At 40.2% G+C, this 18,682-nt stretch overlaps 1 protein-coding gene across 1 annotated transcript in view; it reads right to left on the bottom strand.

The window, feature by feature from the left end:
• Positions 1-18,682, bottom strand: part of Spink5 (serine peptidase inhibitor Kazal type 5) — a 54,852-nt gene that overhangs the window by 845 nt on the left and 35,325 nt on the right. The window contains exons 15-27 of the mRNA XM_042055168.1: positions 18,208-18,271; positions 15,057-15,181; positions 12,414-12,507; positions 11,116-11,243; positions 9,465-9,537; positions 8,645-8,772; positions 8,418-8,496; positions 5,651-5,778; positions 4,425-4,497; positions 2,835-2,924; positions 2,602-2,729; positions 1,904-2,003; positions 1,046-1,176 (exon numbers count right to left, since the gene is read on the bottom strand). Coding sequence (XP_041911102.1) covers positions 1,046-1,176; positions 1,904-2,003; positions 2,602-2,729; positions 2,835-2,924; positions 4,425-4,497; positions 5,651-5,778; positions 8,418-8,496; positions 8,645-8,772; positions 9,465-9,537; positions 11,116-11,243; positions 12,414-12,507; positions 15,057-15,181; positions 18,208-18,271 — 1,341 coding nt within the window. The remainder of the gene's footprint in view (positions 1-1,045; positions 1,177-1,903; positions 2,004-2,601; positions 2,730-2,834; positions 2,925-4,424; positions 4,498-5,650; positions 5,779-8,417; positions 8,497-8,644; positions 8,773-9,464; positions 9,538-11,115; positions 11,244-12,413; positions 12,508-15,056; positions 15,182-18,207; positions 18,272-18,682) is intronic.

Below are 18,682 nucleotides of genomic sequence, written 5' to 3'. Positions count from 1 at the left end.
TGTGAAGGAAGATTCTGCTTCTCATCTTTGTTGCTGGGGCGAAATCCAGCATCTACCACAGAAGCATAATCGGCTTAATTGAAGCTGATGCCCTATAGCTTGATCCAACCCTTCACTAAATATTGGTCCCTCTTCCATGAGAAATCCTGAATCTTCTCTATGAGGTCTAGCCCCACCTTCCTTAGCCATGAAAGAACTAAACAGCTCTGGCACTTCGCCTATACTTTCATATCCACGTTCTTCTCAGTTATCAGTGAACTTAACGAATAGTCTCCACCTTCTTCCAAGGCAGACATTGAGAGTTCACGTGATGAGATAATTGGCGAACATGTACAGCCAGTGTCAAAGCTAAGGACAGGCATCATATATGGCATTCATCTAGCATATTTATTGCATGGTATTAGCTCCTTCAAGAAGGCTTAGAGACGCTGGGAAACCAATGACTGTCTTACAGTCCTGCGATTTCTCAGACATTGTAAGTGGTACAGACACCATATATACGGTGGTTCTCAACTGCTTTCTCTTCCTGTATGCCAGATGGATGATGGTCACACTTTCATGAATCTATACGAATCTACACAGTCTTATATAGAGGTGTTTCTCAATCATTGTGATCTCACCACCGCTCCTTCCTCTTCTCCTATCACTCTATTACTTTTATGAAGTAATAGAGACGGGCAAGTATATATATATATATATATATATATATATATATATATATATATTGGTTTTTCGAGACAGGGTTTCTCTGCAGCTTTTTTAGAGCCTGTCCTGGAACTAGCTCTTGTAGACCAGGCTGGCCTTGAACTCACAGAGATCCGCCTGCCTCTGCCTCCCGAGTGCTGGGATTAAAGGCGTGCGCCACCATCGCCCGGCGACGGGCAAGTATATTAAAAGGATACTGTTATATACTATTCATTTTAAAAATAAACACATTTTGAATGTTGGGATGGTGGCAACAGATAACTTGATAGATATCTAGTTAATATCAGAGCACTGGAAACCTTCACACTGGAAGAGGAGATAGTATAATTTGGGTACTTACAGGTTTTCATGACAGAGCATGCAGGGGTTGGCGTAGGTTTGGCCATCATCCCCACAGATAGGCTGAATATTCTTTGGGCATAGATAACCCATCCTGGGCAATATTCGGTAGTGTTTACATATGTCAGAGTCCTGCACAGGTAAAGTAGAGAGCAAAGTTGCTTAAGACTTTCAAGGGATTACATAGGATTGGAGAAATATTGGTTTTCCTAATGGCATCTCAGTCAATGATTAAGAACAGGACTGTGGTGCATCATTCAAATGCATACATTATTTCACATCATACTGGGTGGGCTTTGGCTTCTTTTAACTAGCGAATATTAGTGTGCCAAAAAGAAAAAAAATAACAGTGACAACCCCCCCCCCCACAAAGAATGAAGCAGTAAGTGGAATTCTTTAATGATCTGAGGCATAGTAAGCTAGGACATGCTTCTAGGAAAGAGTCTAGAATAATATTAATGCTAGAAACAATATTCATTCTTAATGAATTCCCTTTGCAATGACCCTTGGTGTGGACCTGCCTCTTTAAGATTTTGGCAACTCTAAGAGATCAGATTCCGTTCTGAAAAAGAAATTAGTCCATACCTCCCTTACTAACTTTGGTCTCTACCTCCCCAGGAGCTACTCTGGTCTCTGTCTTCCGTGGTGGCAAAAGAAATATGCAAAACCCGTGCTTCCTTATCTCTGCCACACTTCCTCCTGTGTCTATAGTGAAGACAATAAAATTTCACAAACAAATTGTACTCACTGGGCCAAAAGCTATTATGATGCTTCCCCTGAGCTGGCTTTGAGCTGCAGACTCCCCAACTGCTGGAGGACAGAAGCGGCTGGCATAATATTTCAAGGAGAAACTCCTTACCTCAGAGGAGCTGGAAAATCCTGGATCACCTTCTTCTTTAGTAACTCTAATGTGTGATGGATTTCCTTGGAGTCCAGGCCTTTCCAAAGCTTCCTTTTCACTAGAAGAAGAAAGGAAAAAAAAAACATTTAAAAAAATCTTTGCATAACCTCTGTAACGTCTCATAGAAAAAGTCTGTCCCAGGAAAACATGAGGGAACCCTAGAGTACTCCATCAGGATATGACCAGAATGAGATGCTTTAAAAGCGCACAAAGGTGACCAATACTGAGCAGAACTGACAGTCCATCCCCACCGTAAGAACATTCTCTGTGAAAAACTAAGGAGTATTCATGGGTGCTTTTAACCATTATGGTGTCCACTCATCTTGAAATATGTTTGTTCATCAGTCAAATCATTTAGCCCTTGAGACCCTTATTCAATGCATTCTAGGGCATAAAATTTCATATTTTTAATGACTTTTCTTTTGCTTCTCATGTGGTTTTAGACCAAGGATTTGGAATGAGTGCCCTGGTGAGGAGACACACCTTTGTTTCCTGTCTCCAAACCCAAGCACTCTTTCTGCTGTATTGGTTGTCTTAACTTGCAGCCCTTGGCCATATTACTGATTCTCTTGGACTCAGGAGCACATAGATGTGTTTCAGCAGCAATTTGTAAAATGGTGCGCCTCCTGCTGGCTGAGAACAATGCGTTTACTCACAGGATAGCTCTGCACATGTGGCACTTGTGTTGATAGAGCACTCCATCAGTACCAAGCACTGGGTCATCCTTTTGTGAACAGAGAAGCTTGTCATTCCTCATGAGCTTTCGAAACTCGCTGCACTCATCCTAGGGAATGAGATAGGGAGGTGAGCATGGGCTTTCTCTTTGTCTCTGGGTGGTTTTCTCAAATTCGACTTTAGGAGATATTTTTGGTTCTGGGCTGGTACTCACTTCGCTGATCCCAGCCACGGAGGGCAAAGAACTCCTGGCCTGCCTAGGTTTTGCATTGCCTGCTGTGTTGTGAACTTCTCCACACTGGTCCTGAGAGGTAGGAAAACATAAGAAAATACTTTATAGTCATGTCTCACCTACTGCTGATTCACCTGCCTATCATCTGTCCTCTCCCTTTCCCACCATCTTAAGCCAAGGAGAATATCAAAGCACTCTAGGCTAAAGAGAATGCAATGACCACTGTGCAATGACCAAGGGATGATATCTGCCTTCTTTTCAGTCTTGTGAAGAGAGGAAGTACTGCAATACACGCATACTACTTATTCATGGATGTGGAGAACACCATCTGGAGAGAACAGAAGTCTGTAAAGACAAGCTTTACAGAAGGCTTAGAATGTCTGTTAGCTACAGGACTCATTAAGGTCAACATCAAGAAGCTACCCAAAGCCTCCTTTCATGTTTAAAGTGTCAAAGATGAGCATGCAGTTGAGGTGGAAGAAGGCTGTGTCCTCTAGTTTTCCAAAGCATATTTCTGTTAAAGCAGAAAGACAAAAATTGACATATACTATAGTAGAATTCTCTAAGAATATTTTTTTTTTACTGAAATCATCCACATTTAATTTTCCATATGCTTTTATACCCCAATACAAAAGGGGGAAAAAGGTAACAAAAGACTTCATTAACATACAAAGGACAACTGAACAGTTAATTGCTTTAACACTTTGAGGCATCAAGTCATTAGCATTCTGTTGTTTAGGCAGTGAAGCTACCCTAGAACAAGTATCCTGAAGGCAGCCACTCCCCAGGTCAAACCTCATATTACAGAAGGAGCATAAGTATGCTTCCATATCCTGACCATCTGTCAGGATGGAGTGGATCTACTTGTATGAACCATCTTAATATCAAAAGAACCAAGTAATCACATCCTGAGTCAGGATGTGTAGCTACACTTGTTAACAATTGAGCAACTTTAAACTCTCTGATCATCAAACAAGGTGGAAACAGGCTCACATTTTTGGGCCTCCACACTGGTAAGCACATGTTTCTTGGGTCACCATTAAACCCAATAGAGCTCGAGTGAGTTCCTGACCCCGCGGCAGCAGCCCGGGAGACAGAGCACAGCCTCTCCTCAACACTCTCTAAGAATTTTTAAAGGATTAACTCCGTGTGTGTGTGTGTGTGTGTGTGTGTGTGTGTGTGTGTGCTTAGTATGGGGTGTGTAGAGGGTGTGGGGAGTGGGGGATGTGTGAATGTAGTGTGGGGTGTGTATTTGTGTGGTTTGTCTGTTGTGTGTATGTGTTGTGTGTGTGTTGTATGTGTATGGGGTGTGTTATGTGTGTTGTGTGTGTATGGGGTGTATATGGGGTGTGTGTGTTGTGTTTGTTGTGTGTGTGTATGGGGTGTGTGTGGTGTGTGTGTGGTGTCTGTGGTGTGTGAGTGTGGTGTGTGTTGATATATCTTGCATTATGACTGAAAGTGAGAGTGTTGTCAAAATCAAAATTTAAAGTAAAACGTTAGTATCTTTCTTACTAAAGACTACATAGAAAGGTGAGTTAGCTAAGGTCAGTATCTTATCTGTTAAAACACAACCTTTCCCTCATTTGCAGGCTGAGGACCTGAGTTTTCTTCATTCCTCATTTTTCTTTCAGTAGCTTCTCGTTCGCTGCAGGAAAAAAAGAAACCAATACATATTTCGAGGATTATGCTGAATTATCTTTAACCAAGTATGTTTCCAATGCTAAACATTAACAAACATAACACTATAGTCTCATGCCTTAAAAACACCTAGATACACGTTTCTATCTGTTGTCTCTGATGGATGGACTGTTCACACTCTACCGTGGCAGCACACTCAATGGATGGACTGTTCACACTCTGCCATGGCAGCACACTCAATGGATGGACTGTTCACACTCTGCCATGGCAGCACACTCAGTGGATAGACTGTTCACACTCTGCCGTGGCAGCACACTCTGTGATCACCGATTCTGTTGCTTTCCTATCGTCACAATTCAAAGGATCCTAAAGGGCTGTTGCTTCTTAAGGGAATGGGTTTATTTCAGACTGTAGCTTCATTTCTCCTTTTTTTTGATACTTAGACAGTTGCTTCTACTTAAGCTCTGGTTTGTTTAATTTTCATGTAGTTACAATGCTTTAAAGTTTACCCACGTTTTAGAAAACAAACTAATCTTGAATCTCAACAAAAAGTGTGTTGTCATTGTGACTCTTTCACACACAAGATGGCCTGAAGTCCCATGACATACACGGTCACATCAGTGACTGAGCTTTTTTGTTTAAAAGATACCAATTGCCCAGAGGTGGTGTCCAGTCCCAGCACTTGGGAGGCAGAGACAGGCAGAACTCTGTGAGTTCGTGGCCAGCCTGGTTTACAAAGTGAGTTCCAGGACAGCCAGAACTGTTACACAGAGAAACCCTGTTTCAAAAAACCAAAATAAATAAATAAAATGAAGAGATAAATAAAAATGATAAATAAACAAAAGTCATTGACTTGTAAATGTATCACGATTGTTTCCTACCTTAGACGACCAAGGTATGACTACACTTCTCATTGGTTACAAGAATAGCTTCTTGTTGAGTGCTTTGAAAACTAACACTAGTCTTTATAAATGAGGATGTATTTGTCTATAATGTATAAAACCAAGTGTCATAGGTTTTTAAATGACAGAAATTCTTTCCCATCAAACAAGCATGATTTATCAAACTCATCAACAAATCTGTTCATGTACAACATACTCTGACATATACACTTGTTAACATGTGATTTATAAAAACAATCAACAGGCATGCTCACGTACAACATGCTCTGACACATGGCACACTTGTTGACATGCGTCTTGCCATCTGGGCCTCGGATAGGATCATTTTCTCTGGTGCAGATCAGCTTCCCATCTCTCTGCATGCTCCGGAATTCATGGCATTGATCCTGACAAGAGGACAGAGAAAATATTACAACCTTAGACAGGATTTAGAGTCTGAAAGCACCATGAAAGTTAGGCACGGACTCATAAAGTATGGAAGAAAATAGAGAAAACGAGATTTCAGAGAATGGACTATGATTTAAGGTACTTCGTTCGACTTGTCTTCTCCAGGGGAATTTCATCGCTGCCTAAGACAGCTCATCTCATTTGTACAAAGTCTTCCGTGATGTTATGTCCCAAATCTGCCTGTCTGCAGCTGTGCTCACTATTCCACATGTAAAAATAGGCCTCAAAATACAGAATGGACTGAAAATATTCATCTGGCAAGACATTCAAACACATAAACCCACAGTTCTGTTCTGTAATGATAGTTTTGCATTTATCGGCTGTGTATGTGTACATGTGTGTGGGCACGCTTACCACGGCACATGTGAGATTCAGGGGGAGCTGCAGGAGTTTGGTTTTCTCATTCCACTACATGAATTCCTCTGATCAAACCCAGAGTTCCAAGCTTGGGGGCAATTGTCATGTTACCTTCTGAGCCAGCTTGCCACATAACCACATGTTTAAAATATTTTCTATTATGTGAATTACATCAGCTTATATGATGTGCACCTAATTTTTCATTTTAGAAAAGACTCAGAAATACTAAACAATCAAGGTAAACACTGGGTTTGTGACCAGCTATCTACTGAGCGAGCTCCCTTATTTTTACTTCTTTGTTTTTCCATGGAAGCGAACAAAGCCACCATTTGTAAGAAAATAGAACTGGGATTTTTTATTTAAAAAAAAAATCAACCATAAAACAATGCCAAAGGAATTGGTCCCATGAAACTTTACCTTAAACTCCCTCTAACTACAAAGAGACCTTTGGAGACACTCACTAAAATACTGATAGTGACTTAGATTGTAGTTGCTTTTTTTCTCCTATAGACAATCCCATGCTTACTTTATGCACTGAATTCTTTTTTTGTTTTTTTTTTTTGGTTTTTTGAGACAGGGTTTCTCTGCAGCTTTTTTAGGGCCTGTCCTGGAGCTAGCTCTTGTAGACCAGGCTGGCCTCGAACTCACAGAGATCCGCCTGCCTTTGCCTCCTGAGTGCTGGGATTAAAGGCGTGCGCCACCACCGCCCGGCTATGCACTGAATTCTTAAAGTTATCTCTGGAACTGAGTGTCTGATCACTGTATTATTTGTCTCAAAAACATCATTTTCAGTTAGAATCAACTACAGTTATTGTTTCCAGCTGCTAACAATAGCATATGTGTGCACACATACACACATGCACACTCAAGCTCACAGATGCACACACATGCATGCATGCACGCACACACACTATCTACACACACCCACACACACGAATGATGATACTCATTATCATGGTACATTTTACTGCCAGCTTTCAGGATCTGACCTTCTGATCTACTTATTGTTTGTGTGTGGTCCCTGTCTCTTAGCTGTAACATCAGAGAAATTCACAAAATAGATTTTGCAAACTGTTTAAACATAAGAGCAAATCTTATTTTGGTTTACATTATAAAGAAATATATAGCTCTCTTTTGACAGATTTCAAAGCAATATTCTGCATATAGACTGCAGTTTTTTCTTTCTAATTGGATTTCATAGGTGAGAAGAGAGCTGCATGGCTCTTCTGTTTCTTCATTGCGTAAAGGAGAGCACTATGGATAATGCCCCGAATTGAACACTAGGTGGCAGTCAAGTACCATCTGGTCATGTTACCATACATACTCCAAATTTATTTCTTTTCTTGATTGAACTTTTTGGTCCTTTCCTTTTCTTGCCCCACTCCCAAGCCCAAGCCCTTCCTGTGTCCCAAATACTTTTTAAAGCTTCAAATGAAATCTTCTTAGTATAGTCACAACACTGATATTTGTTGCTGGTCCTGAGAATGTGTAGCACCTGCGTTAGAGTTGTTTTTAAGTCATAAGTGTTATGCTTGTTTTGGTAGAGCTAACCATTTTTCTGTTTATTGTCATATCCTCAATAATTGGGAGAGAATGGGCACTTCAAAACAGTTACATAGCCGGGCGGTGGTGGCGCACGCCTTTAATCCCAGCACTCAGGAGGCAGAGGCAGGCGGATCTCTGTGAGTTCGAGACCAGCCTGGTCTACAAGAGCTAGTTCCAGGACACGCTCCAAAGCCACAGAGAAACCCTGTCTCGAAAAACCAAAAAAAAAAAAAAAAAAAAAAAAAAAAAAACAGTTACATGAATTCCCTGTACAATGAATATTTGGGTGGGCCTGTGGCATGAGAGTCTAAGAGACCAGAGCCCTGCCTGAAAGAGTCAGGGAGTACCTTCCCTGCTAGCTCCGGTCTCTAACTTCCCTTATCTTTGCCCCTTATCTTCTGTGGAGGAAAAAAATGAATGTGCAAAAATATACCTCTTAATGTTTTTAGAAAGAGTATAATGTTCTTTCACCTCACAGTCCCATTATGATTCATCTTCCCTGATAATATTCACCTACGTCACTGTGGCCCAACCATGCTCCCATGGGTGCAAGGTCTTCTCTCCTGATTAAGCTCAATTTCTAAAAAGGTAATTTCATACTGGCTCCAAAGCCATCACCTCCATCTCCTTAACATGAATCCCCCAAATTCAGGTATTAACGTGTCTGACATATTACCTCCTTATCATTCTTGTTTGTCTCCGTGTTTCTCTTGGCTTCATCCTCTTTCTTTTTCTTTTCAGCAGCCTCTCTTTCCCTGAGAGAAAAATTGGGAAGAAACATTTCTACCAAAGTGAATACGTGTCTCATTAGTTACAGGACTCACTTATAAAGCGTTCACTGTTCAGCGTGGTTACTATACTGTCTGGACGCACAGCCAAAACAGTGGTTGGGAAGACACTTACAATCTCTCCTTGCACATGACACACTTGTTGCCGTGAGTCTTGCCATCTGGACCCCGGGTAGGGTCACTTTCCCGAGTACAGAGGAGTTTCCCGTTTTTCATTTGGCTTCTAAACTGGTCGCATACATCCTGAAAATAAACGAGGAAAGATAATCAAGAATGCTTTTTTCATAAAGTATTTTATTGGGTTTGAAAAGCCAAAGGTTTCCATTCACACATCTGGCAGCCACTTAACCTTGCTGAGGTAGGCAGGATTATGACCTAAGGACATCCATGTCATTGTGTGGAGTGTGTAGATGTGTTGTTTTATCAGTTAATGTAATCATCTAAATGGAAAATTAAGAGCACCAATAAGTTGTATTTGAAGTGCGAAGGTTATTCGGGACTGGGGGGGGAGGACTCATTGCCACCATGAGGGTTTTTGCTCAAGCAGAAGAGTCACAGAAGGATAGAGAATCAGCCGTGAGTAAGCATGCTGACTAGAAGGCAGCCACAAATTAACGAACGCAGGCGACTCCTGGAAGTCAAGAGACAGCAAAGGAATTTCATATCCTGGGACTTCCACAAAGGAGCGCAGCTCTGCCGACCCCTTGGTTTTAGTGGGGTCATTCAGAACCTCTGACCTGCATGAATGTAAGGTAATGTAAGGTAATGTAAGTACCTGCAGTACTGTGAGCCAGGGTCTAGAGTGACATTTTATAGCGATATAAAATCCAATGTTAGCTCTGACATCCTGAAAGGAAGATCTCCACTAACTACATCAGCACCAACTTCTTTCCACACTTTGGATGGTTTGCACCAATCTGTTGGCACTGACTTACCTTTCCCGTGGCTGAGCCAGTCCCGTTTGATCTTTCGGCAGAATTTTTATTTCTTTCCTCTATGTCTTTCTGCCTATGAGGGAAAGGGTCGAATAGTCATCTTGTTGGCACAAATGCATGTGCAGGATGAATGGGTCTGATGGCTTGTGTCCTAAACCTTCTTTTTCACAGTGAGTTTCTCTACTCTCTGAGAGCACAGCCTGTTCCATTACTATGATTCCAGGGTAGGAGGTCCTTCACCACAAAATACATTATCAAATCATTTGATTACAGCCTTCACAATTTCTATCCAAATTCATCTCCAGTCTTGGTCCACTTTCCTAGAGCCGTGGTTCATGATTTTGAGGTTAAGACAAAAAAATCATTGTAATGTTATTTCTTAAAGCATGGCCCCAAATAGTTAAATAAATAGTAAATTCCAACAAATGTAAGTCATTGCACTTTAATCAATTTAATTATTGAAAATAGAGGGTTCCTATAATGCCATAGCATGCTGAAAAATCTAATTTTGGTCATACCTTCGGTCAGACACCTCCACTAATTGTCTGGAAATATAGTTCAGTTGGTAAATTGCTTGCCTCACAGATATGAGGATCCAAGTTCGAATCCCCAGAGCCCACATGAAAAGCAGTGGTTGGTTTCAGGCAGATGCTTATAATCCCAGTGGTAAAGAGACAGGAGAATCAACGAAGGCCACTGGCCAGTAAAATCCAGGTCTCCCACCCACAATATACAATGCATGTCACACATGCTGACAATACAGAGTAAGCTCTAGGTGGCTGTACAGGAAAACTGGACTGTAACTAGAGCCCTTAAGTCCATTCTCCATGAGACTTTTAAGAAAACCAATTTCATTTTTCTCATCAGTAGGATGTCAGCATTGGTATAAGGGTTCATCACATAACCCTCAGAGAAGTGAAGAATGAATAAATTATACTTTGTGGCGCGAGAAATAGATGTAACACATTTACTAATCATGCAATAATTACATGTCACAACTAAAAGCATCCCTAAATGTTCAGGGTCACCTAGGACTAACTCAGTTTGTAGATTGGACTAGCAATAACGGTGTTACCGATCCTAACAAGATTAATCAAAGTGGTCGAACTATGTCATGAAATACGCTAATACTGTTCACGGGGGGAGGGGGAATAAACAGAAGTAAGTACTTCTGTTTCTGTAGTTAAGTATGTTTCATACACTTGGCAAGAGCCTGGCTCTCTTCAACGCTGTGTGTTTCATACACTTGGCAGGAGCCTGGCTCTCTTAAACGCTGTGTGTTTCATACACTTGGCAGGAGCCTGGCTCCCTTAAACGTTGTGTGTTTCATACACTCAGCAAGAGCCTGGCTCTCATAAACTGTGTTCAGCTATTTCAAATGACTATCTTTAAATTTCACTAGGCCAAGGCAATGAACAATATTACAATGACACTGGTAGGTCACAGAATTACAGTGGCAAACAGGACAATTGGCCACTTGATCATTTGTCCCCCATTTGGGCTTATGTTCCTTAGGAAATAAAAGTGAGGGAAGCATTGGGATTGATGAAAAGAACTTTCACCGAAGGGGCCATAGGAAAGGAGAAATGTCAGTCATTTGGGAGAAAGGCTTGGCTGTCTTTCGGACACACTTGCTACGAGAAGCACTTACAGCAGCTCTTTACACATGACGCATTTGTTGTTGTATGGTTTCCCATCAGCACCGCGTACAGGGTCACTCTCACGAGTACAGCTGAGCTCTCCATTTTTCATGCTTTCCCAGTACTGAGCACATTCCTCCTGAAAAGGGAGAAGAAAGCAGGCCACGTGGGTATAGTCTTTTTATTCCCGCCAAGCTCATGAAGCAAGCACTATCAGGAGCATTTTTTCCTTTTACCCTTGCAGATAGCCCATGACCTAGGGATGCTGTCCACAGAGAAAAGGGGCACTAGAGTCATCCGTGTTCTAATTATGAAGGGTCAGTTTCATAGCACTTAATGTGTTTAAATGCTTACACAGGGGAATTAAAATGTGGCTAACCTCTGAGAGCACAAATCTATGGTTAGAAAACTGTATCTACATTTCTGTTTGTTCAGATGTGTAACGTTTCAATGAAATAATCTTTCATTTATTTCTTTATTTAAGAGTCATTTGTGACTCCTTCTCTAGATAAAGGCAACATATGCATTAGACACACTCCACAATCTGGAGAAGACTGACAAACAGCCTGAACACATTTACTTTCTGAGAGTGGGAGCTCATTGTCCTAAAGTAGACACACTAGAAAAAAATAGAAAAGACAGATTTTTATCACAGGTAGTGCATTTGGGAGCAAAGCGATGGCCTTGATCCCCCTACGGCCATAAGAAGATGAATAGTCAGCAGAAGTCTATAAGATGATGTTGCATCTCATTAAATGATGCCGTGCTCTCTCTGCAAAGTATCTCAAATATGCTCAAAAGTACCTAAATAGTTTTCTCCTATCTAAGTTATTTTCCTCTATCTTTTTAAGAGAACTTTGAGATAAAGGAGATGAGGTCATAAGTTTATAAGGTAAGAGGCCGATTGGACAGACTCCTACGTCTGTTCTGTTTCATCAGACTGTCCTGCTTTGGAGAGCAGAAAAGATAATTCAAAGGCTTAGCCTAATCCTCAGAAATAAAGAAGAGTGAAAGAAGGTAAAGATGCTGATGAGAATCAATACTGACACGAAGATTAATGAACTAGAAAAGGCTCGGGAGCCTGGAAAGTTTCACTGTCCCATTTAATCCTGGATCTAAAGAAGTCAAGAGTCACACAGCAGCAGGATTTGTTAACATCTTACCCGAGAAGCTAAGGTGGAAGACTGTTCTTCCAAGGACCTGTTTGTCTGGGCACTCTCTGTCTTTCCCTTTACCTCAGACCCCATCACAATCTTACCAGCAATGAGTTCCGCCTACACAGGCTGTGAAAGCAAGGGCTACCTCTCACCTTAGCCTTCAGTCTCCCACCACCAGAGCCATGGCCTGAAGTGATTCTCTGATTTTCCTCTTCCTTCTTCCTTCTTTCTTCTTTTTCTCTGTCGCTGAAATTCAGAAAGTGGAAGGAACAATAACTTACTGAATAAAGACCACTTTTCTATGAGCCTATCAATTGAATCTAGATGGACTTTATCAGGGTTCATTTAATATCTGTGTTATAGGCCCTCTTCTTGGAAAATATAGCAAATGGATTATGGGAAGTCCTTTGCTTGGCAAAATTTTCCTCCTACTAAGAAAAAAAACAACATCTACTTAGCTACCAGCTAGTTAGTGTTTACTAAATGGTTTGCTCATTACCATTAACTTTATTTCTTAAAGTTTTTTTTTCATCTACAAGAGGACCCCAAAATCATAATTTTCTTTAGTAAGCATGAGCTTCTTCCTCTTTTGTTCACTTTTCAAACACAAAACATTGACATTGACATTACCTCCACCTGTATCTCTTCTTCTGGCTTGCATAGCTGTCTCCCGTTCATATTTTCCTATCACCCATCCTCACCGTGACAACTTGTATCTTCCTCCCTCTAGCTGGCCCTCACTGGGTAATGGCAACCCATCAGTCCCCTAGCACCAGCCAGTCACATTCGGAATGTTAGACTTCTCTTCTACTGATGGCTGCTGTGTGCAGTTTCCCTAAATGAACCATTTTGCCGCCATTTCCTCCCCTAACGGAAGCATTTCTGCAGCCCTCACTACATGTAGAATTGATGTCCACGTCCCTGGTTTGACACAGAAAGTCGGTAAAGCTTCTGGGTTCTAAATGTTGGTTTCTTACATGCCATAGTTTTCCTAATTCGGACCATATGTATCTCTGCTATTCTCTCACATGGCCCCATCATTTACAAGCCTCATCCAAATTATAACGTTCAGGTCCATTTTCACCCAAAACTTTCTATTAGCTCTCCCTTCACTGAAGTCTGAAAGCCAGCTTTGTGTTTACTACCTTAGATCCAGACAACAGCTGGTGGACCACTTCCAGTCCATAGGGATCAAGGACATGAATGGGAGTGTTGTAAAAAAAAAAAAATGGCAACAGTAAAGATTTCTGAATGTGTGATGATTGAAAATTAATTTCCAACAAAGCATGCAATGGATCCCTCCCATTGCCTGTGTTGCATCATGGACTTTGCCTCAGCATTTGTTTGGAACACACATTATGCACGCTCTGCTCCGTGTGAGATGTCAGCTACTCAATGCCATAAAGAATTGCTTAAGATCTCATCTCAGGCTCACAACTATTACAAGTTGTGGATTGCAATGCTTTTGTTTTCCTATAAACTAAAAGTTTTATGTTCGTACAGGAACATAATGACTTAATTGTGGGAACTAAAGACTTTTGATCATCGTTCTTCAGCACAGATGAAGTAAGCTACTTTATCTTTTGATTGTATTATATTCGAGTATTTGATTTTCAAATTGCTCTGTGAGTTTCTGACTTGTATTTCATAAAATATTTTTAAAATAAGTTTTGTCTTCAGATTAGTATAGAATTTTCAACAATTCCTAAGATGACTTCAAGTATACTTCTGCCATTTAAGACTGCATACTTATGCAAAATTGCATTCGCAGCATTGATGAGTATATGATCAAAATATTAATCAACGTTGAAAGATTTGGAAAATGTTTTGTGTCCTGCACTATCAAATATTCAGCCAAGATTTAATTCTTAATTTACAACTGAACAGTAGTGCCCATTTATTTGATTTTCTCTAATTAAATATATGGTAAATAGTTGTTTTATTTAAAGTTTTTCAGGATAGTTACAAATAAGTATTTGAATTGTGTATTTATTTTACATGCCGAGGTGTACAATAAAAATTTCTCAGGGAAAAGGTGTTGTGAGTGACAAAGGTTTAAAAAAACCCCAAATTGTATGATTGCTGGCACGAATCAATCTCATTCATCTTTGATTAATCATTATACACACTGACCACTGTCTGTGCCCAGTGAATATCTCTTGAATGATTTGGATGTTTTAGATGTACTTCTACACTCTGTGTGAGGCATTACTTACGTTTATTTCCTGAAATATGATTTTCCCCAAAGTACTGTACAGAGTGACTAATAAAATCTGTGTATATTCTTCTTAACTGGAATTCTAAGATAAAGAGTATTTGACAATGGATAAATATTTTTTATTAGCAGATATGGGATTATCTGCTGAGAAAACTAGTAAGAAGTAAAACAGTCTAGTAGTATACTGCTTCTAGAATTATAACTAGTGGGGATGAAAATGAGAGATTCACCTGAAGATACTTTCCAGACAATCATTCCTTTCATATGTAATGAATATCATGTATAATATTATATTGTATATGTCTGCCTGGATCATTGCCTTTCCCACTTTCCTCACTCACAGTAGGAACTGTCTCCCAGGCACAATAGTGAACATGTCAAAGTCTGCAGGCATGTGGCTTCTCCTAGGAATTGTCTCTCAGACACAGTACTGAACATGTCAAAGTCTGCAGGCATGTGGCTTCTCTTAGGAATTGTCTCTCAGACACAATAGTGTGCATGGCTAAGTCTGCAGGCGTGTGGCTTCTCCTACTCTCCGGACTCACAGTAGGTGCTGCATTACGTGTCTTTTACTCACAAGACAGCCTTGCACATGGCACACTTGTTCCCATGGGTCTTGCCATCCGGGCCACGCACAGGGTCATTTTCTCGCGTGCAGTAAAGTTCTCCATCCTTTAAAAGACTCATAAATTCATTGCAGTCCTAAGAGAAGAAGAGAATTGCAAAAGTTCAAATATTTTCTTGGATAGAGAGAGAGGTGGAGGGAAGTGGGGAGGGAGAGAGAAAACCAAAGGATTTTCCCTACCTCTGGTGACTTTAACTTTTAATTCCTACCAAGTACATTGGACCAATAAATGGCTTTGTGGTTTGTCCACTTTGAAGTTGAGCCCTGAATCCACACACCTGTAAGATTCTCTTAATAAACTGTATTTCCTTTACATTTTAAAAACCATTTATTTCTCTGATATGTATATATGATGTGTGTGTGTGTGTGTGTGTGTGTGTGTGTGTGTGTGTGTACATGCACCATGACTCAGGAGTGGAGGTCAAAGCACAGCTTGAGGGACTCAGGTCTGGCCCTTCCATCACATGGGTCCTATGGACTGAACTCATATAGCCATGCTTGGTCGCAAGCGCATTTACTCCCTGAGCTTTCTCATTCCTCTTACACTCTATTTTCTGAGGCCTGGGCATAATCGTTGCCCAGTTTATTGCTTATCTCAATTCTGTTATAAGGTGATAAAAACAGCACATATAACACCATCATATTCTGAAGAAAACCTTCAAGTTCGCCACAATCCACACTCTCTTGATCCCTTTTACATAATCCAGAACAAAGATGGCTTCCCCTTTCGATTTAAAGACCTTAAGCTCTCCATTACCTTTCCACATGCCTCATCCCCAAATGAAATTTCTACCAGATAAACTCAACAAGTTAGCTACAGTGCTGCTTTGAGGAGTACTAGAAAAGAACTTTAGAAAACTTTGTAATAGTCCTATACTAAAGATTTATTTTCCTAAATTAATAAAATATGATAAATATGCTTCTTGAGATCAGTATATTAAGATACAATATTATATGTCCTTCAGAAAATTCAGGAATTTTTTCTTTTTCCAAATTAGTTTTTTTCCCCAATATTTGGAAAAAGCTTTTCTTTTCCTCAACAACTGATTGAGTCAATTTATTACAATTTATTAAAACAGTTGGCTTAGGTATCTGCAGTAGTGGCTTCAGCCTCCATTCCTAGCTTAGAACTGATGGAAATAATCTGTTTAGCCATCTCAGAAAGGCTGTGTGAGACAAGGGGTTGCTTGTAGATGCTCATCAGGATTAACCCATGTCTTAGACCCTCCATACAAACTGCTCCCTTGTGATTCTCAGTGTCTTGGTGGGCCTGCCAGCCAGGCTTTTCTCTTTTAGATTCTTTTTCTTTGAGCCTCTGACAAAGTTGGCACATATCTTCTCCAGAAACTTCACACTGAGGCTGGAGAGGGTAAATGGAATTAAGTGAATTTCCACCTCTGTTCTACAAAGTCTTTCTAGTATCCTTAAAAGCCACAGTTGGAGTGATGTTTCTTGACTGACATGCTCCCAGCTGACCAAATGGGGCAAGTCATGATGGGGTAGACTGGACCAGATCTCCAAAGCACCAGAAACGGCGTCTTAGAAAGGCCTCCCAGGATTTTCTCTCAAGTGCCATAGGTGACCAGACACTGCAGGGTTGTTGTTGATGGCAGGATTTCAACAAGAGCTGTTGTACTGGTTTCTCATCTTTCCTGAGTAGGATAGAATCCCATTGTGGCCTGGCTAGCACTACTCTGTTCATGGCTATGTCATGTTGTTAGAATTCGAATTTCCTACCAAGAAAGCTTAAATAACTGTTCTTACCACTTTTGGTTGAATTCCCTCACCTATAAGATGGAAATAAGAATATTCTTCATGACTTACTAATGGGAAATATGCAGTCAATATTTGTTTAAATGCTTAGTGACTAAAGTCTAAGAAGTACCCCAAAGATGCTAGATCTAAAATATGAAGAATTGAGAAAATACACAAATCACTTAATACCATAAAGTTAATTACTGGTGGCAATTAGGATTGATTTTGTGTTTCTCCTAATAGCCCTGTCAGAAGTTAAAAGTCAATAATGATAGAGAACACATCTCTACCCATCTATCTTCTTCTTTCACATTTGCTGCCAGATTCCTTGATTGCTCATAATTAGAAACACGATCAGCAATAAATATTGCCTGCCAAAGTTAAGGTGAAGGTGGAAACTGCATTATACTGAATGCAGATGGCTGCGGGGGAAGGATTTTATCCTGAAGACGTTGGAAACTTAAAACACTCATGCTGTTTTTAATTTCAGGTTCACAATTCCCTGCAATTCAAGTGTGTAAGTAGTCATCTTCCAAGTGCAAAACTCAGGAGTTCTTCAGAGATGTGATTCTAGTGCACATGGCCTCTGATGGGTACAGAGAAGTTACCACAGTCTGTAGTAAGTTACCTTGAGTCAGTCGTGCTGAACCATCAAAAATATTTCTTAGGGATGCTGCCTTTAAAAAATTTTCTCCCCCATAGGTGACAAGAAAAAAGTAAAGCAAAGGGTCTTAGGAAGATTTCTGAGTTTGGAGGCAGTCAGGACCCCTGTGTTTAAATTCTTTCTTTCCATTTTATCCCCTATAAGAACTTAGAAATATGGGTTCTAATGCCAATAAAACACTAATTTTGTAATCATGTTCTTCCTTCTCTCTAGACTTAAATTTCCATCAGACAATCTGAGGACGAAGTAAATTTGAAACTATGTACTGTGATCAAAGTTTGGCCATCTGTCCCCTGTACCATGATATTTGTGAATAAAGACGTAAGGGAATCTAGGCACGCTAAAGATGTGCAAGTCAATGGCTGTTTTTCTAGCCACACCTGAAGAATTAGTAGTAGTGGCGGAGGCTGCATGGCCACACAACTGAAATAATATACTCTCTGGTTATTAAGACCAGGATCTGATGCCTAGATAGCAAAACTAAGGAGGTATGATTAAAGTTTTATGGAAACTGCTTGGTAATTGAATTTAAATATACAGTTAGAAAACAATTGTCAAACTCCAGACTATATTGACCCCCAAGTTTCTTCACAGTCAGGATCATCAATAATTCTGTGTGATGTTTACAGCAAAATAACAAAACTTGACCTTTCCATCATAGTTTGAGCATCACAGGATAGTTACCTTTTTAACATCTCTTTTAGCCTTTACTCTGAACACAGCTTCATTTTCTTTTCCTTCTTGCTGGCTGCAAGAGAGGGATTGGCAAGAGTTATTACCAGCACCAATGCATAGCATCTTAAAGAAAAAAATTCAGGTAGAATATCCTATTTATTCTACATCTCTGCTAAATTTGGTAAGTGAGAAATAAATAGATAAATTCACTCCTCTATATCTCTCTTCTTCCTTTTAACATTGCTTTAAAAATAAAATATAAATACTGTCGCACAATAACAAATACATCTCCCACTACATTTTTGATGGATAAAGAGTTGTCTTTTATACCAGAAAGCAACTAGAAGGATGATTAAGCACTAACAAAATTTCCACTTGAGATCACCTAATGATTCCACCTTTGTATTTAATAATCATGGTGACGACCTCTCATTATAGAGAAATCAAGGTGCAGCCCTTTTATGTCATCAGCTGTGAGGAAATC

Source organism: Arvicola amphibius, chromosome 5 (genome assembly GCF_903992535.2).
Source record: "Arvicola amphibius chromosome 5, mArvAmp1.2, whole genome shotgun sequence".
NCBI classification, from domain to species: domain Eukaryota; kingdom Metazoa; phylum Chordata; class Mammalia; order Rodentia; family Cricetidae; genus Arvicola; species Arvicola amphibius.
This window is presented reverse-complemented; position numbering and strand designations above follow the sequence as displayed.